At 39.7% G+C, this 22,364-nt stretch overlaps 1 protein-coding gene across 3 annotated transcripts in view; it reads left to right on the top strand.

Annotated features, from left to right (window-relative positions):
• The window catches only part of SYT9 (synaptotagmin 9), a 65,205-nt gene that overhangs the window by 20,486 nt on the left and 22,355 nt on the right, over nucleotides 1-22,364 (top strand). For all 3 annotated transcript variants that reach the window (XR_008840645.1, XM_056493368.1, XM_056493370.1), the window contains exons 2-3: nucleotides 9,267-9,618; nucleotides 12,302-12,848. Coding sequence is in view for 2 of the 3 variants with exons in the window: in XM_056493368.1 (XP_056349343.1) it covers nucleotides 9,267-9,618; nucleotides 12,302-12,848 (899 nt within the window). In the remaining variant the exon portion in view is untranslated. The remainder of the gene's footprint in view (nucleotides 1-9,266; nucleotides 9,619-12,301; nucleotides 12,849-22,364) is intronic.

Here is a 22,364-nt window from a genome sequence, read left to right as displayed (position 1 = left end):
TAGGTATTAATATGAAACTCAAATTTTGCTAAAACTCAAACAACCCTTCATACTCTTTAGTGCTCTGTCCTCATCTCCCAGTCCTTTGTATTAATTTAATTTCACAAATTTTGGAAGGTGTCCCTGCCTGTGGCACAGGGGTTGGAACAGGATGATCTTTAAGGTCCTTCCCAGCCCAAACCATTCTATGATTTTATGATCTCTCTGGCTGTTGTTTTGAGCACTTTGGTGGAATATTGCTGTACAGTTTTATACAAATGGGAAATGAAATGCTGCTCTGTCATTTCCTGCAGTACTCTAAAACACTTTACTATTATTGCAACTTACTGGGCTTTCAAGGACCATAATGGAACTTGGAGCTTATTGGCATGGTTCAAATAAGTTGTTTGTTCTTCCATAACCTGTGGACTTCCTGCTGCTGGCTATCTAGTGCAGAAATAAATGTCAATTTCTCTTCATTATTATTCATAGGGTCATAATATTCAAGATTAATGTGTGCTCGGATGGCTTAGTCATTAAAATATTCACAAATCTCGATGGTTTCATAATTTTTTGCACACACTATTTGTCAAAAAAAAAAAAAAAAATTCTGCTCCAAAATTTCTCCTAGGTTATTCTTTATTCATTCTCCATCGTTCATTTTGCTATTAAAACCTTTCATTCTGCTAATGAGGCAACATACACAGTATTTGCCAAAAGTGACTAGTCATTTTGCATGACTAGATGAGAAGTTAAATTCTTCAATTACTGCATGAACTTCTATTTCTATAGTGTAAAAAAGCCAGGATAAACCCTTGCAAAGCATTAATTAACAGCTCCCCTCACTTTGTGAAAGATCCTGCAAAAGAAAGAAAAGTCTAAGTGTATCCTGTTAATTGTTAGTGTATCCTATTAATTGTTTTCTTGGAATAAATAATCTGGTTCTGTGATTTAAAGCATGCAGAGAAGACACAGAAAAGTCACAGGAACTTTATTCCTACAAAACAAAACTCACTGTGAAGGACCTCACAGGCCTGATGGTGACAGGAATTTGCAGTGTGAGTGTCCTTCCCCAAAATGTCTTTCCCACAGGTAATATCACCAGCTTTCCCTTTCAGCTGAGACACAAGCATGCCTCAAATGCCAAATGGCTTTTAGAAGATTTTTGTGGTCCTTCGCTCCAGCTACTTTTCCTGTCCTGCAAATGTATCACTCTCCATGATTCTGCCTAAGAGGGTAAAACAGAACCATTAAAGCCATCTCTGCACTGAGTACTTGAAAACCTGGCAACAATTTAGACCTGCTGTCCTCTTTTCTGTTATGTTTTCATTTATGGATTTTTTTTTCCTTCCCAGTTTATCATATTTTACACTGGGTGTTAGAAAACATAAAGTAGTTTTGCACATTTTATCAGCTGTGTGAAATGTGCATTGAAAGAGAATTTAGTAATAAGCAAAAAGGACCAAGAATGAGGCATGGCAACCTGGGAAAATCTTACTGCAGTCGTGTATATGCAGACATGAAAAATTCTTTTTTCTCCTGCACTTTGTGTCTGTGTCACTTGTGGAGCAGAAGCTTTAGTTCCCACCTGAGGAACAGCATCATTCTTTGTCAGTAGATCCTGCTGCAGGATGGCAGGGAGGAATGCAAGCCCTTGGACACACAGCTCCTCTCAAGTGTGTCTTAAAAATCACTGCTCAGTGGTTCAGCCAGCTGTCTGATTAGTGAAGGCTTTTTTGTCACTTACAAACTGGAGCACAGTATTATGTGTCCGCTGTGTGTCAGCTAAGCTGTCAAAGAAATTCACATTAATGCAGACCAAGTGTATTAGAGATCAGGTGTGCAAACAGTAATAAATTCTTCTTAGAACAAGTTCACATACAATTTTTATTGTAATTAATCAGCTATCTAGGTGTGAAGTGACCTTACCTGAATTACAGACAAGACATTCTGCTTATATAACTTTTCTTCTTAATAAGTGAAACTTTCTTTTTGCAAAACAAACAAAAAAAAAAGTGTAATTTACTATGTTTTGAGTACTTTTTCCTTGTTATTTAATATCCATGAACAATTTGCTTCATGTTTTGTTGGCTTGGTTTCTTTGTTTTGCTTAAAGCTTTAGTTTTGTGATCTTATCAATAAACTAGTGTGTCAATCTATGTCAGTTTTGAGTTGTATCACAGTGATTCCTGCTAGAAAAATACTCTGCACAAGCAAATCACTTACTGCTTTTGCACTTGTTATTGTGAGAATCTTGTATGGCCTTTTAGTTATTCTGATCTCATATTGAAGTTGTGCTGGGAAATTTATGTAGATTGAAACTAATTGACAAGTACCTTGGTGAAGTCCTAGGATTACATTTGGCAGATTTAGTTAATGTTAAGCAATATGTGGAAAAAGCATTAAACAAATTTGTAACTGAAGCAAAGCAGATGAAGAGAAAGCAGATACTGATAAAATAGAATTTGTAACACTTTTCAGGAAGAAAAAGACATGCAAACCACTCAGAGGATTAGAACAGTGTCTTAACCAACACAAGAGCTTTACATACCCTAAAGCCTACCTAGAAGATGTAGAACACACAACCAGGGAATAAAAAAAAATCACTAAAAGCTAATAACAGCCTCAAATACCAGTGAGACCCAGCTACAAATACATTTTCAGAGCATGGAGAATGTTCCTACCTTGTGAAGCCCTGACACTGATGTCATTTAGGCCTGTTTTGTTGGTCCACATTCCTAAATTTTGGGATCAGACACAGTTGGAGCACATATGTGTTATAAAATGAATATAATTTGAGATTCATTCCCTTGGTTTTCAGCTGCCTTCCTTTAAAGAATTGCACTGAAAGATTCTAAACACAGTATTAAGGATAATTAACAGATTTTCAGAGAAGAATCCATTAGCTGAGAATTATTCCTCTGTCCCAGGAGTCTTTGCCAAGGGACACCTTCCATCCTGAACAAGTGCCAGTTGTGTTAATTAAAGAAAACTTGTGAAGCACAGAGGAAACTGCAGTGCAATACCAGGTTAAAACTGCTTTGGATACTTGATCCCAAGAACATTTCTCCTCTGGAAAACTTTGGTTCTTAGACTTCTGGGTTTGAAAAAAACCTCCTGTTACTCCCTAAGTACAACTACTGAGCTGAATGATGGCTGCCAACCCTCCATGGATGTATTTGCACAAAAGAAAAACAATTTAGATTGTCAAAAGCACAGCTAGGATTTAAGCAATAGGCACTTATGTTTTCATTGTTTTTCAAGAAACTGGACTTCTAGGATTTAAGCAATTGGCACCTATGTTTTTATTGTATTTCAAGAAACTGGACTTCTAAACATACTCCTAAAAATCTCCCCCCAGACAACAAAAAAGTAATGGAAGGTGGAATTTTTTTTCTCCATCAGGAAATGGCAGATTGAAATTTCCACTGAATTTAGACAGAATCCTATTCACAAAGATTGATCTGTCCCAATATAACCTATAGCCTAGTAATATGATTATTCAGAAACAAAAATTACTTTCTTATTTTATTTGAATGCCTTTTGAAAATTGTTGGGTATAAATAGGGGAAGATTGCTTCTTTTGGACTAAAAATATCTGTTTTGTAAGATTGTGAATTGCTAAGATTTGTTTCACCACTTGCTAGTAACCTTCACCCAGCAGATCAACTGTATATTACAATACTGCTGGAATATTGGAATAGTTATTTTAATAAAAGCAGCAGAGAGAAGAAAGCTTGTTTTACTTTGGTAAGAATGCGTAAAGAATTCTCCCAGTTAGGATTCCCAGTAAAACTCATTCAACCTCAGGTTAAACCAAGTGACAGCAGTTTGTTGTAAAGGAGTTCATTTGGTAGAGCACCAGTTACATCCAGGCAACCAACAACTTGATTGACTAAATAATTACATTATTGGTCAGCAGTGCTTTTGATAAATGACCTCTCTGTGCCTGGATGATGAGAAATTCCCAGTTCAGTTGTTTTTTATTTCTCATATGCTGGCTCTTATTTGAATCTCTTGGAGTTAGATGAATCTAAACAGTATAATCTGTACTTTTTTACTCCATAACTCATTGCATGTCTAGACACATAAATTGATCTGCATTAGCTATTGGCCTTTCCCATTGCTGGCTAATTTAGATGTTTTATTTTGTATAATATTTAGCAATCCAAATGGTAACTTAATAAATACAAGAAGGGGAAAAATACTTTAATCCTTGCTTCCTATTTGAAAAGACAAAGCCACCACATTTCTGTATTTTGCTTGTCTAATTTTTTTGTGAGATTTTACAGCATCAGACTTTTAGAGGATAAAGCACAACCATTTATCCCAGAAAAAAAAAAGTCACAGGCTTTCTGTATGGTACTGTCAGTATTAGAATGGAATCATTATACATTTATCTTTGGTCTTACAGCCTTCCATAGTGAACAACACTCATGCAACATGTATGTAAAAATTCAAGACTATTCAAATTCTTCTAGAACCATCTATGATTTTATTCAAAGTCAATACAAAAGTTTATGTTCAGTGGATCTATACTAAAATTTTAAATCTGAATAGAAAGTGGAGTTATATCGTACAATGTTGCTGAAATTTTGCTTATTGTGATGTAAAAAATGTTACCCACTTAGTATTTTATCTACTTGGACCTACTTGGTGGTTCTCAAACCTTGGAATAGGTCTGGGGAGGTCTCCATCTTTGGAGAAATTTCATCTGGGTGTATTCTGTGTGAGGTGACCTTGACTGGGTAGAGTGTTGAACTGAGTGGTCTGAAAGTTCCCTTCTCCAAAGGTTCTGTGATTCTCTTTCATAGGGGAATCTGAAGAGAAGGTCGTTTGTATTCCTGCCATACAATCTCTTAACATAAAAAATGGGATTTTTCTTTCCTGTGTAACAGATCTATTTTAAAATGTAAGTAAAAAAATTCAAAGATATTCAGCAATAACCAAACTGAGTCTTTTTGATGAAAGGACTGAGGGTTTTTTAATCTCACTGATTGTAATAAAATCTGTCAGAGACAGAAAGGCCATGTTCATCTCTCCAGGCTGTGGAGATCTGATGGTGTGATCCATAGGTAGACAACTCCATTTCACTTGCTATTTCCACATCATTTTTAACCTTGTGATTGCTACAAAAGAAAAAAAAACTGGTCAAAAATTGATTATTGTATCAGAATATCTGTAAGATAATGCCTTAAGCAGAATATTCAGAGAACCTGTGTCCTTCCTGGAAACCATGGCTGAATTCCTTGGATTACAGCATGGAAATAACAGCAGTGCCTCCTGAGCCCTCTAACAATGGGGTCACATGTTACAAACATGTTATGATGCTGTAATCAATATGCTATAATCCAAGTATTCTGACATGCTGGAATTTGGGAGCTCAGCTCTTAGTGCTGCCACGATGAAAAAGGTAGAATTATGAAATTTTGGCTTGGATTCATATCAGGATGCTTGGCTGGTGTCATGGCATTAACAGAGGGAGTTTAGAAGCAGCTGGATTTCTGAGGAACACTTTCTGTGCTGCAGATCTCATTTCTGTGAGGACAAAAAAAGTAAAGACTTACCCTGCTCTCATTACAAAGCAGAGGAAATCATTGGCATCAGATGAGTACTCCTACCACAGGAGAATACAGATAAACAGGCTTAGAAAAAGTGAGACATCTGGAAAGATGGCTTAAAATTATACAGAAAATACAGTATGTAACAGTACAAGTGGTAATAGAAAAGCAGCTCTGGGATGCAGCCAAAAAAATCTCTTGACATGGGACTGTGCTCACCTATTCACAATGGAACTGCACTGTTGTTGAAAATTGCCAGCCAGGCATGCAGGGTGTGAAAATTGCTGTCTGATGGAAGGGAAAAGCTTAGAGCACTACCCTTAAGTCTGCTGTCTTCCACAAAAGTAAGGCAGATACATGATGGTCCCTTTTCTACCCACAGAAACAAAAATCCCATTCTAAAACTTCTCTCTGGCACAAAGGAGTCAGGAAGAAGGAACCCCAAGATGATGGATAAACACTCCCCTCTCATGCTGTGGCCTGCACTGTTCACCCATCTTCTCTGCAGGCAAGCTGTGATATAATGGTGTTATATATGTTATTAGAGCCCCCCAAAGTCTCCAAATGAAAAAGTGTTCATATCACCCTCACATGTTTTCTCTCATGGTCTGTTCTCTAGAAAACTTCTTCTGCTAAAGTCATCTTCAAGGTAGGACAGGGGACTGCTGGTCTGCTTTTCAAATTGTTCCTCACCTTTGTATTCACACACCCTTATCATTGGGCAGTCTTCTGTTCTCACTTTGTAATCTTCTGGTTGCTTCTGATAGCCCCAAATTTCTCATTTCTTTCAATGCTGGATCATTTACTTGAATCAGTTCTTTAAAAGAAATGGCCTTTTTGCAGACCTCTGATGGATTTCTTGCTTCTTCTCCAAGGAATCCAAGACAAATTGCTTTATTCTAAAGGATTTCTTTCACTTCTAAATCCTTGATCCTCAGCTTTTTAATCAAAAAGAGGTTGTGCTCTACCTCCACTGCCAGATTTGTTTACCAATAAATACTCAAAAATTATCAAGGACTACCATTCTGCTCTCTCCCAAATTCCCTTTTATGCACGGGAAGAATTTCTTTAATTAATTTCAGCTCTGAAAAAACTCTTTGCTGTAATTCCAAGCAGCTGCTGTGCTGTCCCCACTCTTAATGAGCTTTGTCTTCATATGACTCGGAGAAGGACAGAAAGGACCATGCTGGCTAAAATTGTTTGAAATTGGTTTGCAGCATGCAAAATAATCTGGACAGCTCCTGTGTGAAATGGATTGCAGTGTCACTCCCCCCACTGTGGAAATTTAATCTGTCTGGCTGGTGAGAATGAGACTCACAGCAGGGGCAGAAGGTATTGACTTTTCCACTTTTTTTTTTTTAGAAAAAGTTATTTTTATTTTGGAATGGACTGGGGCTGTTTCATCTGAATTGTCATTCTTAAATAATTGTCTTAGTAGAAGCAGTACATTTCAACCCTCTGCCATCCCTTGAGAATTCAGGCTAGCTGTTTGCTTAGAGAGATGCAGCCTGACACTCTGAACCTACACACAGTGTGAAAAATTGCTTTGATCAGCTTGTGTTTATAATTTAAGGCAGTAAAATAGAATCCTCACTAATTGTGTTTAAGGCATGATGTATTGTGTAATCCACAGAGAGATTCGTTTCAAAAACACTGTAACCACAAAAACATCTGTTCCACTGAGTCATTTTCCCAACGTGCAACTTAAAGCAAAACAGAGCAAAACTCACTCCCAGTTGTAACTTATTTGTGTTGATGGAGTAGGATAATGCTGGAAATGTGGGGGAGAACAACAGAAAACTCATCTCCACATCCCTTTTTATACCAGAAATTCAGAAAAAGAAAAGAAAGAGCCTCAGTTTTGAAGAGATATTGGTATCCTAATTAAATTATGAAGAGCAAGCTATTCATTGATAATTAAAAATAATTTCCAAAGGTAGGAATGAGTTTAAAATTAGATGGAATGGAATTAAAATAACAAACTAAGATACACAGAGGTGCTTGTGTGCATATTTTCATGGTGTTTAAGTCCAATACAGGCTCTGGAAGAGAATCTAGTAAGAACTGGCAAAACAGGTGGAGGAAACTGCACTACATGAAATAAAAGAAAGAAAAAGATAAAATGTACTGCAGGCAGTACTCTTTCATCAGTAAGAAGCTGAGTGAGCAAGTGAACAACCACCCTTTCATATTTAGAATAATGTGAAATTTCATCCCACCCAGCTTTCGGGGGGAAATTTTAAGCTAGATTCAGGTTTTATACCGAATTGCAAACTTTTTCTTTTCCCTTGGGGGGATGGAAGTTAGAACTTAGGCCCCTAACTCTGAGCTCTTAGGCTCTTACTTGTCGGGTAATCTTAAATAAGCAAAGCAGCTAATAGTTTAAAAGTTTGTTTATTACAAAGCACATCTTATTACACAGCACATCAGTCTCAGTAGGCAATAACAAAAGCAATGGCAAGCAATGGCAAAAGCAGCAGCAACAAGGAAATGGCTAGAAGCCAGAATGGCTAAAGCAAGTGGCTAGAAGCTGAATAGCTAAAACAGCAATTCTCCTAATACATACTGTTATATAGGATTTCTCCAACAAGCTAAGATGCAAATTCAGACCACTACTCTTTAACCTATTAGAATTCTAGTTTCTTAGCACACCAGGTTACGTATAGCACTATGCATACACTCTATTGTGTTCTATCTAAGAAATGTAAGCAATATTCTTACATATATTCTTATATAGCTCTGTTATGTCTAAGTCCTGTCTACAGCTGTGGTTCTGGAGCCTCTACTGAAGATATCAAAATGTTTGCAGCCTTCAGCAGAACACTCTCTGCTACTGTGGTATTTGAGGTCCTTTACTTACTAAAAGCATCAGAATGCACTCTAAGACTTACTCAATTGCAGGAGTCTCCGGATTCTTTGTGTCGGGGTAGATGGTGTAAGACAAAACTCAAGCGCTCTGTTGAAGCTAAAGGTTACAGTTGCAGTTTATTATAAAAGATGCTGCTAGGGGCTGCCCGGCAAAGCCCCAAATAAGATAAAGAGATAAAAAAGGGTGGAGAGAGAGAGAGAGAAGAGGGAGGGTAAAGAGAGAGAGTAAGAAAGGGAGTAAAAGAGAGAGAAGAGAGCAGGAAGGAGGGAGAGAGGGAGAGAAAGGAAAGGCAGGAAGGAGAATAAAGAGAGTAAAGAGAGAGTAAAAAAAGACCAACTTCCCATTTACAATAAATCTTCTTCCATGATGAATACTCTAATTTCCATTAACGAATGTAATACAAAATACAAATTCTATAGCATTTACATGCAGCCTATAGGAATCCTTATATTAGCATAGTGTGTTACATTTTAAACTCTAAGATCTAATCTTTGGACCCTAGCAAGTCTTTTTGTGACCTTTGGTCTTGCTCTCTGGCAGAGGGCATTGTTTAATCAAAACAAGATTAACTTCAGCGGGCCATCCTATTGTTTCATGGTTATTTAGTAACTAAAGCTTAGCATCTCAAATGTGGCTTTCATTTCAATTTCGTTCATAGTTTCTATATTCCCAAAATCTGAGCATTCATATTTGCAAAATTCCTCTGTTTCATCTTTTCCAAGATGAAGAGTTCAGAGAGACCCTAACTCACTGACTCCAGCATCACTTTCAGTAAGTTAGTGTTTTCTGGCCGCTGCCATCGGTTTGGAGGTGTTTGCCTGCCCAGCCCCGACGCGGCCGCTCCTCTCTCTCCGCAGACATCTCCGTAAGCCTGCTGTCCCTGGTGGTCACAGCCTGCGGGCTGGCTCTGTTCGGCGTGTCCCTCTTCGTGTCCTGGAAGCTGTGCTGGATCCCGTGGCGGGAGCGGGGCCTGCCCTTCGGCAGCAAGGACAGCAAGCAGGAGCCGCTGCGGTACGCGGAGGCGGAGGCCGATGGCCGTGAGTACAGCCAGGATTTCCTGGGGCAGCCCGCCGCCTTCCCCGAGGCCTCCATGAAGATCAGCCACACCTCGCCGGACCTGCCGCTGGACAGCCAGGCTGGGGCCAGGGAGAACTGCCTGCCCAACGCGCGCGTGCAGCGCCAGGTCACCGAGCCCACCGCGTCTGCACGGTCAGTAACCCCAGTCATCCTCCCTCTTCTTCATCAGTGCACCCAGCAGGCACAGCTCACTCAGTGTCATAGATCTCATGCACCATCTGCTTGCCACAATCCTTTTAAAAGATAAAATATACAAAAGTTACCCATTGAGGATAACCTCATAGGTTGAAGCGACAGCGTCACAATCCTGTTCCACTCTTCTCTCAACCAGTGCTTTGTTGGGGTTACCTAAAAACAGAGGCCAGACAATATTAAGGGAATAAAAAGCAGTTATGTTTATTAGAGGGCCTTCAGGTATGTTTTGGGCAGACAAAGCCCCCAAAAGCTACACCCAAAATGGACGGTGGGTCAAGGGTTTTCACACTTTTATAACTTTTACAGGTTGATCTCCCAATTACAGCTTCAGGTAATGAAGTTATTTACCCCAAGTTTGCTCTCCCCCAACTCACTTTTGTTTACATTTCTGGGGCCTGTGGCAGTGAGGTGTCCTTGATTCCCAGGCCTGGAGAGGAATTGTTGTGTCTGACCAAACTGGTAGCTAACACTCTAAATGGAGTTTAGAGTTGTGCACTAAAGAATTGCAGGATTACAAATATGTGGAAAATACAGAAGCTGAGAAACCCTAAGGCATCACAACTACTGTCTCATTGGTGCTTTTCCCTCAGGAGCTGGATAACACAGAGCCCTGCATCCCTTAAAAGCACCAGGACAGGCTAGATTTAGCTTGTAAAGCATATTCATTTGCACTTAACACTGGTGCTGAACACTCAGTAATATCTCCTCAAAGATTTTTCCAAAGAAGAAAAGTAGGGCAAGCTAATGAAACTCTTGCAAGAGTTAGAAATAGGATTTTAAAAATTGTAGATTTTAGCCACAATCATGCCTAAATTGTGGGGGGAAGTGTGCCTGAACAAGAGCCAGTGAAGTCTCCAAGAGAACTGGAGAACCAGTACACGAGGGAAGAGGAAAGGGGCAGGCTGAGAATGTGTGCAGGGCAGGTATAAAAGGATCATGTTTCATACACCAAGAATAAGGATCAGCATGTGAAGAGCCAGTAAATATCTGAGTCAAAGCAGGTGCACTTCAGCTGTAGAAGGTACAGCACTAGCCCAATAGCTCTTTGCTAGCCTCTTCTTTTTATTCCTCCACAGGATATTCTGCACCTCTCACTGCCATGAGAAGCATCAGAGTTAAATTTCTAATTTTTTTCCCTTCGGTGACATGATAATATTTTATACTGGAAATGACTAATGTAGAGCCATAAGATTATGTATTTATTATGCAACATGAGAAAAAAAATTAGGATGGCACATAAGAGGCTGTTCCTGCTTTAAGCATGGGTAAACAGATATTTACCAGGAATGAATGAACAATTATAGCAGAGGAACTACTGCTGATTACATTCCATATAAATAGCTTTGGATTAATCCTGTGCTGGCATTTTCCATGTGCTCTTTCTAAGTTCAACCTGAGCTCCTGGTGCTCCAATACACTGAGTGATTGCTGCATATGAGTAGGACAATAAAATATAACTCATAAAAGATTAGGGTTTTACCTAATCCAGCTTTCACTTTCACATCTCCCTACCTCAACAGGGATGGCAAATTTGATTTTTGTTACCATCCATGAAGGAGAAATTTCAGTCACAGTGAGTAGGAATTATTAAATTTCAATGGACTGACACTAAAAGCAGCTAATGAAAGTAAAGGAGCTTCTCAGTCAAAGTACCACAGAGTTTATTAGATCAGATGTGAGAGAAAGAAAGAAAACAATTGTTGGGGTGGTCAGCTAACCATATGTCCTGGTTTGAAGGACAGGTATCTGCCAATAATGGCAGAAGTTTCTCTTTGAAATGGAGAATGTAAACCTCCTCCCTCCAAATTATTATAGTTTTGAAATTAAGGGGCTCTCAGGCAAAGATATGGGAATTAGGAATAACAGTTCTTTCCTAGGAAAATTAAAATAGAAATGCAGTATTACACAGAACAATCCCAGCCCTGCCAGAGTCAGAATCCAAGCTGACACCCGTCAGTCAGTCAGGGTGTTGGCACAGTCCCATTCAATGGTGGCTGCATCCTCCTGCAGGGGCAGATGTGGTTCAGCTGGAGCAGTGCTCCTGGAGAAGGTGCAGTTTCCTCTGAAGCTCCAGGGATGATGTGGAAAGGTCCAGCTTTCCTCTGGAATCCAGTGGAAAGAAAGTAACTTGCTGTCCAAAATGTCAGTTTTTACCTGGGTAGGAAGGGCTTGCCTCCTCCCTCTGGGTGGAGCATCTCCCAGTGGGATGATGGAATTGTATCAGTCATGCACTGGGACTCAACGGCCCAGCAGCAGATGATATCTTCCTGGAGGGAGGATGGGCTGTGGAAAAGATAAAGATGATTGCCTTACCTTATCTTAAAGATGGCCCATTAGCAGATAGTATGTGCCACGGAGATAAGGAATCACTGCCCACCCAGTTTTAACAGGTGGTGATAGAATCTACATTTCTGGCCACATCAACCCAACACATCATGGGAGACATGGGAACAGAAAATGATGTGACATTAGCAGTGTGATGACACTAATGTTATACCTCAGGGTTCATCCCTTGGTTAAAAATCCGACCCCGCTGTACATTACAGAAAGGCACCAAACACCAACAGGATCTGTAGTGTGTGTGCACAGCCTGTTCCAATTCTTTCCTTTCCTCTCCAAGGCACAACTCACTGCGGAGACAGCTCAACCTGTCCAACCCTGACTTCAACATCCAGCAGGTGCAGAAGCAGGAGCAGCTGACGGGCATCGGCCGCATCAAGCCCGAGCTGTACAAGCAGAGATCGCTGGACACGGACGACGGCCGCAGGAGCAACAGCAAAGCCTGTGGGAAACTCAACTTCATCCTCAAGTACGACTGTGACCTGGAGCAGCTGATTGTGAAGATCCACAAGGCTGTCAACCTGCCAGCAAAGGACTTCTCTGGGACTTCAGATCCCTACGTGAAGATCTACCTGCTCCCCGACAGGAAAACAAAACACCAGACTAAAGTGCACAGAAAGACCCTGAATCCGGTGTTTGATGAGGTTTTTTTATTTACTGTGCCGTACAATGATCTCAACACAAGGAAACTCCATTTCTCTGTCTATGACTTTGACAGGTTCTCCAGGCACGACTTGATTGGCCAAGTGGTAGTGGATAATTTTTTAGATTTGGCAGATTTTCCCAGGGAATGTAATATTTGGAAGGATATTGAATATGTCACCAATGTAAGTATTATAATTTTATTCTTTGAGGTTTATTTGTTTCTGACTTTATTTCCCTAATCTGATTATAATTGAAATTCTCTGTTGAATTTGTGAAGGGAAGTAACTCTATTCTCTCTCTTTCTCAAGCTTTGACCTTAATCCAGGGAAATTGACAGTGCATTTTCAGTCCTCATTTCATGTTCTTTGGATATATTGAAGAATGTTTTATGTAGGAGACAGTGGGTTTAGTCATTTCCCTGCTGATAGGGCAGAAATGCTGGAAAATGTTTTAATCTTACTTAATCTGAAATTTACTTAAGGAAATATTACTTTCCTTATTTTGCCTGTCTTCCTGTTTTGCATGATTTTTTAATGTAACTCACAGCACACTAATCAGCCAGAACTGCAGATTCAACATTTCTTATGTAGCAATCTTCAGTTCTTCAAAAGACTGTTCCCATAAAGTCAGAAAACCCCCCAGCTACAATCTAGCCAAACAGAGTTCAGTCAATGCTGTTCCATGGAAGCAGTGAAACTCAGTGAATTGGTTTAACTCTTTATCTGGCATTGGTGTGTTCCTGGGAAAATGGGGAATGGATTTTTAGAAGTCTTTATTTCAATTCTCCCAAAGTCTCTGTTATCGAGTTCTATGCAGAAAGCCAAACAGTGATTAGGGATAAAATCATGGAAATTATTTCCAAAAAAGAAGGAGCTTTCTACTCAGAGCAGGAGCCAACCTCCTTGTAATGCCATTAGAGATGGATCCCATGCATCCTTGGGAGGACAGACCTTCAGTGAGAATGATACATAACAGAAATCCACAGGGTGAAGGCACCAGTGCCAAGTGTCAGGAGATATTTCATTTGCTATGTCAAACCATACTCCAGAGGAGTGCACATTTTAGAGTCAAATAAACCAGACATCATTAGCAGTGAGATCAAAGGGTGAGTTTGTTAGACCTCGGTTCAGGAAAGCACTGAAGCATCTGCTTAGTTGAGAATAAGAAGTCATTGAAAAGTAAAGGCTGTTCTGAGCCAAATAACTTGCTTAAATTCAGACCCTCACCTTATACCTATGTGGTTTGGTTACATGCTTTTTTTTCCCTTGGAAAATTCCTTATGAAAACAGATATTTTCCTACTTTTAAGGTGAATTCTCTGCACAATGCTCCCACACGAGGATGGAAGTGCAGCAGCAGCAGCACAAGCAGTTCTCAGTCAGGGTACAGGCAGGGGCATGGACACTTGGTGTCAGGGAGGATAAACCTGCCTTTTGTAGAAGTTACTGCTTTTCAGCTGCAAGGCAGAAGTAAGGATGTGACAGAGCAGCTGACAGTCATTCCAAGTGAAAGGCTGCCTTCATACAGCATTAAGTGTCCAAAGATCAAGGTCATTTTTTACAGCCAACTGCAAGTGGAACGTGCATGCACACTGGAGCTGCTTTGATGTGACCAGGTCCTTTCCCCTGCTTTAACTTAGGCAGAAGATTGGCTCTGGTATTCTCCTTTGATTCACTCCTTCCAAATTTCAGAAGTGTTGCAGCATATCATTTGTATTCAGATTTTCTGTAATATCTGGAATGAAATTCAGGACTGAAACATGAGTCATTTGTTAATTCCTCCTGACACCAATTCTCCATGAAGTGTAGCCCTGTTTATCCAAACAGAACACATGACCTGCCATCCAGACTTGTCACTGGCTTTCCAGCCAGCAGAGGCCTTTTCAAATCAAGTGACTCATGGTACATGGGAGACACATCCAATTTTGGGTAATGTGAGCTCTGAGATAAGAGTATCAGATAAATGAAAGTGTGGAGTACTCATCTTACCAATTAACATTTCCAAAATTCAGAGGTTGGAATTCATTCTGCGAGGTTATGAGAAATACTCCATGCACCATTTAAATATCCAAGCTTCAGCCTGTTCTCTTTCCTGGGATATCTCCCAGCCTGACAGCAGAAGCTGTCCTGATCCAGGGCTGCTCTGAGTTTGCTGCAGTGAATACTCCTGTGGCAGGCAGCATTAGTGAAACAGAAAGAAATTCTGGCAAAGTTTGGAGCCCTGTTGGGCAGCTTATTGTTGGAAACCAGAACTCTTATCAACTGCAACAGGTTTTCAGTAATTTGTATTTGAACGTTGTTCTGTTTCAGATCATAATTAGAGAACAGAAAAATGATGGGCAAAGTCACTGAAGGGAATTCACTTTATGTAGGTCAACAAAAAGTGCACACAGGAAGGATAAACCTAGGAAATGAATGAGAAAAAGAGAAGCTCCACACAAACTGCACATGACAAGTTTGTCATACTTCTGAAGAGTACAATTCATTTTAATTCCTCGTGCATCTTATTACACTGCCTAACCAGTGAGCCCAAAGGCCTTTGTTTTACATTCTCCATTTTATTATGTTCTAATCCAATTTGACACAGCAGTATAAAAGAATGTATCCTTCTCTGCCCAGCAAAATGTCCTGCTTCAAGTGAGCACTGCAGATTGTGCCTGAAATGTCAGCTTTACTGCAAATAATGCCATTAAACTGATATATTATGCCATGTTTTCTAATAGCACTAGAAGGTTTTTTTATCCTAAACAAGCAGTTTTCATTCTTTGGACTGTAACATCCCAGAGTTTGAAGTTATTTTGTAGCACAGACACGTGTCAGCATAAAAATTTTTTATATGCTTAAAAGCAGTCTGGTGCCAAAGACAAATCTCCAATATCAAAATGATTGTTCTTCTAATCCCAGGTCCTCTGAGCATAAAATATCTCTCCTGTAACACTGACACGTTTTCCAAGGAGGAAAAAAGCAGCAGTGGTCTGTATAATGGTAGAAATAATTAAGTGGATCAACTTTAGCATGAAATGAACTAGATAAGCGTTTTTTTTTTTTTTTTTTTTTTTAATCTACCAGTCAGATCACACTGGTTTCTGGTTTATCAAGAAAAAAAGATGCTTTTTATTTTTAGCCTGGGTTTCTGTTGTTGGAATGTTTTGTTTTATAGCATCTAAAACATAATCAGGGTTTGAGGTGGGGCTTTTTGTTCATGAACTGGTGGCATGTTTGAAGAGAAAAAACAAGTGGTTGATACTTCCTTGGCTTCCATCTTCAAACTCAAATGGGATCAAGCAAAAACACATGGCTTTGTCTCAAGATAAAATGGAAAGCCATGAAAGAAGAAGGTGTCAGATATGAAACAGGAAGGTGTCAGATGGTCCATTTGAGATAAAGGAAAACCTTCTCTTTCAGAATGTGCCAAGTATCCTCTTACATAACTTGCTGTGCCCCTGGAAAGGAAAACCCTTTTAGAATTGCTTGTTAAACATCACGAGGCTGGTGCAGGGCACAGAGAGCAGCTGGAAATACAGCTCTGGTTCATCCTGCCTCTTGGGATTCTCAGTGCTCAGCACTTGATAAGCAGGTGAACTTTCTTGAGGAGTTTTCTCAACTTAGATGAGGGGGATAACAGAGTAAGGAAGTCATTTTAGCAGGGAAATTTGTGGTTTTGTCCTTTTTGAGTGTATAGCTTCTGCCACTGATGCTATTTTTCAGCTGTCAAATATAGTTATGTTTAATATCTAGGCATGGAACAACCAAAACTGCTCTTTCTTCTGAATGTTTAAGTTCATATATACACTTTTTTTAAAAAATCCTATTCCTAGCACCTCATTGGCATCTTTCTCTCATCTCAAAAAAACCCAATAGATCAGGGTGCAAAAGGAAATGGAAACATAGGGAAATATTCCTGAATCTAAGAGAGAAGAGAGTACAGAAACAAGACCCTGGGTAATGCAAATAGAATTTAAGAAGTAAAATGCCACAGACTTAAAGGAATGTGTTTACTAAAACCCAAAAAAGAGTTATGGATAGTTCAAAGCTATGAAGAGACATGAGCTGTATATCAAGTTTTTCACATTGACATACAGAAAGAGCCAGCAAAGAATTCAAGAAATTGATTTCATCTGTTTGTAAGAATCTTCAAGCTCTCTTAGGGTCTGGGTAAAAAATACAACAGTATATCAGATAATGCTGAATTCCTTTTGCACAGATTCAGGAATTAATGCATATTGAAAAAAAATAATTAATTGAAGATGCATGTTAGTGTTTTGACAAGGAGAGAGTTAAAAATTAGGGAGGTTGTAAATATTTGAAATTCTGCATCCTGAAAATGCTAATTGTTCACTGATGTTGTTCTTGAGTTTGTCTGAGCAAGAAAGATTTGAGAATTTGTGGTTTTAGGGAATTATGTTGTATAATTGAGATGCAACTGGAATCATAACATCACCAGAAGGAAGTTTCAAGTTCCCTGTTTCAGAGATGTTAATGCCAACCACAGTATGTGTAGAAGAGAGACAAAATGAGGCTAAATTTTTCAGTCAGTTGTTCATGACAAGCATCATAAAAATATAAAATACTGAAATCTGAGTAAGCTGAAAAAAACTTCCTCAAAGGCTGCATTGCTCAGGTCCATCCTGCTGAGAGCTGTGAGCAGCTCAGCATCTGCCAAATGCACAGGAATAGGTGCAGGTCACAGGGCTTATACCCTCAAAAGGAAAATAAACATTCTTTGAAAGAAATAGGTAAATCCTGCCCCTAGCTCACCTCCAGATGAACAGGCTGGGCCAGCAAAGATGTGGCTTGCTGAGGATCCAGGGCTGCTGATGGCAGAGATGAGAGCAGGTCCAGGATCTGCAGATTCCTGGCACCAGCTTTAATCCACTCTGCTTGCACTGCTTATCTCCCTCGACAGTGTGCAGACTCTGGAGCTGGCAGCAAGTCAGCTAAGTCCACCTACTCCAGTTCTAAAAACTGTTTAGCTTGTCAAGATGTTTTAGCTAGTATTTCTGAAATCCCTCTTCTGGCAACTTGCAGGGTTTGGAAAAGTGATGGCATTGAGCAAGAGCTCAGAAAAGCTTTTAAAATATTTACAGTGGTTAACAAAACTTTTGAATTTGAGGAGGAACAGAAACAAACCAAGTCTCTGTCTCTGCATCCAAGCCATCAGTGCCAAGTGCCATATCTACTTTTTTGTGTCAGTAAAAGGGAAACAAAGGTTGATTTTATTTATTTATTTATTTATTTATTTATTTATTTATTTATTTATTTTTAATACAGAAAACCTATCCTGTATTAACCTGGTGCTCTATTTCTTTAGGCTTTGGCATCAGGGAAGCAACCAGTTATGGTTGTGGAGATGCACCTATTTAATTGATTTGCAAATGCAAGCCTCTTTACAAGAGACAGATTTGCAAACCCATGAATCTTCCCTGTTTTAAAACATGGCAAAAGCATAGCAGAAAAAACAACTATATCATGGCTATTTTAAGGCAGTAAACACAAGGGATAAGGTTTACATTGTTTAATAATTTTGTTTAAAAATTAAAATTTAAAAAAAAAAATCAAAACCAGATGTACTCAAAAAAACACAAAACCAGAAGGCATAATTGCCTGTGAGAGCAGTCCCATGGATATTCATCTTCTTCTGAGTCACAAGGTCACCCTTTGTTGCATGATTTTTTCTGTCTATTCTTAATCAGCTGATCAGAAAAAAATGAAAGTGCATGTGTAATGAATCGTTTCATACCAAAAGATGCTGGAAAGTCATAGATCTTTAATCCTTCTAATTCCTAAGGGTCACCACAGTAAGGATGAAATAGAAATTAATTAGGCTTCAGCATCAGCACAACAGGTATAGTACTTAGTGTACAGTAGAGAGCAGCTGCAGCCAGTGGTTTTTTTTTTAATACCTTTTTAACTACTATTTAAATGTATTCATTTTCAAAACTGAACTTTTCCTTTTGTCTATTGGTTTGTTTTTTTTTCTTTGTAAATTTAATGATTGTAATAATGACTTTTGTAGGAGAAGATCTGTCAGGAATGCCATACATTTAAATGATTAGGGGCCAGCACTCAGCATGGCTAAACAATGACAGACATGGTTGGGTACAATCACCCAGGGCAGAGATAAAATATTAACAGGTTCTCAGAAAATTAAAGGCAACTTATGCCTAATTCTGCTGGACCAACTGAGTAGTGGTGAGAATAATAAACAACAAAACTTGGGAAGGGTCAGGAGTAAAAAAAAAATTCAAATGCCTTGGAGAGCAGTGGTTTGAGGTGGAATTTTTTTCTGTTGATTCTGAGTCAGTGGCAAAGCACTGCAAGCTTGGCTCTAAAGGGTGAAGACTGTTTCATGGAAGGGATTTCCCAACAGCCTTGTAATTCCACAGGCATGGCCAGAAACAGGATGGATCCTGTAACATCACTGAGGCTTCAGCTGCCATTGGGGGCTTGGGAGCAGTTTGAGGAAATAATAATTCAGAGAGTTGTGTCTGTGTGTTTGCAACATGTGAAGTTTACAGAGCTCAGGAGCGTGGCCATCAGAATTTCCAAGGGAGCTTTTTCAGGATAGATATTCCTCTGCAAAAAAACCAACCCATACCTACAACCAAGCAAACAAAAGAAACTAAAGCAGTTAAGAGAATAAAAACAAAACCTGTGTAATAGAAATGGCATCATCTCAGTTAAAAATTTTAGTAGAAAAGAAGGTATTTCAAAGTTAGTATGTTGAGACAACTGACATTTCAAAATAAGATATTTTGATTTCTCACTTGGAATGCCCTTCTATGACTATGTTTTAAAATATTTTGAAAGCAAATTGTTTCGAGTCAAGCTGTGGGTACCCTGCTTCAAAATGGAAATAACTTGAAATTCCTCACCAAATTAGAAGGCTGCTTTCTAAACTGATACCTTCCCTGCCCATCAGTGCTGCATCTTGTTGAGTTCACCCTGGTCCCTGCATCCTCCATGTTTCCCTGAACAGCCCCAGAACAGCAGTAGTGTATGAAGAATATTTTAATATTTTCTCCACACATTAGCTGCATGCTGAAAAAGGTCAGGCACCATCTTCAATTCCTGTAAGTGTCTCTAAGTGTCCCTGTTCCACACGTCCCCCTTCTCCTTTCTTCTCACCCTCCTCTGCCAATCCTTTTTTTTCCCAGAAATCTCTCTCAACCAAGGCTCTGGGAGAGAAAAAGCTCCCAGCAACACTGACTGCACAGAAACCAAAGTCAAAATGTGATCCTGGTCAGCCAAGCCTGTCCTTCAATTATACCATACAAAATTGTCAGTGGGAGCTGCAAATACCCCAAAAAATCTTGCTCCAGTATATTACAATTCATAGGCAGCAAGTCTTGAAGACAAGCAAAGAGCATTTGCACAGTGCTAAGACTAAAATAGCTGTATTAAAGGGATCTTGGTTGTAACCATTCTGCACATAATTCAGGATTAGGCTGCCATAGCCTTTTTTTCTACAGGGTTATATAACTTTCAATTTAAACATGTATTTAGCCAGGCAGAGGGAAAAAAAATCGCTTCAAACACACATTTAATTATTGAACAGTTTTGGGAATGCTTACTCTGTCTTTTTTTTTCTAGCAGAGGTCACAAAAAGCATTTCAATAGCTTATGGATTTATCAAAATTTCTGCAAAATCCTACTCTTTAAATTAAGTTTCAATATTTGGAGCCAAACTTGAAAGTATTCTTCCCTCTGAACATACTGTGCTTATGTGAAAAGCCTCAAGCCATTTTTAGCCTTTAATCCCCACTAGATATCACAGCCATCAGGCATCTTTCTGCCCAAACAGGGCATTGCAGAGTTTTACAGCTCCCTCTCTGTGCAGTCTGTTTACCCAATTCTCATCTTATTTTCCCAGGGCCTTTTATTTAAGAGTAAGTGGACTTTTTCTGTTACAGTTTCCTTAGGAATTCAGTGTAACTGTACCCTGAACTCACAGCAGGATATCCTGGTTATCGGGGCAGGGCTCTTTGGGGATCACACCATATCTGACAGGCTGGCATCCTGACACAGCCTGAAATGTGGACAAAATATCATCTGTATAGAAAGGAAGGAATTGCTGGATCATAATTAGTGCTAGGAGGCATGGGATTAAATTATGGATCTTGCCAAAATTATACCAGTCTGTACCATTTGCTAAATAATCATGTGAGGATTGTCTTCAGACCTCTCCACTGCCTTTGTAGGGGAAAACATTAGAAGCTGCAGCCAAAGTGGGAGCTGACCTGTGGAGAAGGACATATTATTCCTATATTATATGTATCTACAGCTGCTCCAGCTTTTCTCCTCATCCAGGAAACTCTGAACTCCCATAAATGGCAGCAGAAAAACTTCAAAGGACACACAAAGCATTTTCCCAAAGGTTTAGTGCAAGCTGAGCTCCACTGGTGCAGATAACACCAAGGTTGTGGGTTCAATTCCTGTAAGGGCTGTTCACTGAAGGGTTGAGCTGCATGCTGCTTGTGGGCTCCTTCCAGCTCAGGATATTCTGCCATGCTGTAATTCCAGATGTTGTGGAGGCCCTGTTTGTCCCTGGGGGTCAGGAGATGTGGCAGCTTTTCTGTGTTCAGTCCCAGCCCCTCGGAGCTCTGGAGAGAGCCTTGCTCAGGTCACTGCAGAAAGATCCACAGCTCTGCTCCTCCACTCCCTCACTTGGTGAAAAATAAGCAGCCAAACCATCCAGGGGAAGAGGGGTGGAATGGCATCACTCTTTTGTGCTAAGTGAGCTGTTTTTCCTGTTTTTCTGAGAGCAGAGCTAAAGGAACAATGGCAAAGCTGAGGATCTGACTGAAAGCTTTTTCATTGAGATTTATCAGCCCCAGGTTTATGACATTGTTGCAGCAGAGATCTTCATTTTAACTCACTGTTTCATTTCATTTCCTGTCATGTACTCTCATTTCTCTAAACATTCTGAATACATGGGTATCAGGAACAACATAAAAAGTGTGATATTTCCTGCAAAAAATCCAAGAGGCCACAGCAACATCACTTTATGATTGCCTGGGGAAGATTAAGTGGCAGAAACACACAAATCTCTGAATTCTCCTCTGCTTCTCACAAAGGCTCAATGCATGCTCCAATTCTAAAATCAGGGATATTATGACTCCTGTAGCTAGTCTTGCTGAAGTTACTGGAAGTATTCACAGGGGTAAATGAGGCAGAGAGGTTTTTGCAGTGCTGAGCCTTCCTGTGGCTCCCTAACAGAGATTTAGAGTGAGCATTTCACACCATGTACTCTGCAGAAGTGACAGGCTCAAATGATGGGAATGCATTAGCAGTGTCTGTGCTATCATGACATTTGAGATTTGTGTAGCTACATTCTCCTGGCCCTTCATTGCTTGATTAAACACCTTGCTCTATTTACTCAAGAAAACAGGAGTCACAAGCTACCTCTTACCTTTGTGAGTGCTTAATCATTCACTGCTCCCTTCACCAGGCAAACTCCAAATTAAAGCTATGAACACCATCTGGAAGAAGATCCCTGTCTAGTGATGGGATCTTGCTTGTGATGGGCAGGGAAGCAGAAAACAACTGCCAGCTGGAGCTTTTCACAGTCCATTATATGAACTATTGGGGGGAAAATCCCTCACTCAGATATTTGGGGCAAATCTGGCATCTGAAAAATAGCAGTTTATCACAATATCAGGAAACATCACCTTGCTTGCCAGGCAACCAATTACTGACA

This window comes from Oenanthe melanoleuca, chromosome 5, assembly GCF_029582105.1.
Source record: "Oenanthe melanoleuca isolate GR-GAL-2019-014 chromosome 5, OMel1.0, whole genome shotgun sequence".
NCBI classification, from domain to species: domain Eukaryota; kingdom Metazoa; phylum Chordata; class Aves; order Passeriformes; family Muscicapidae; genus Oenanthe; species Oenanthe melanoleuca.
Note: the sequence above shows the minus strand (reverse complement) of the source record. Positions and strands in the feature narration are given on the sequence as shown.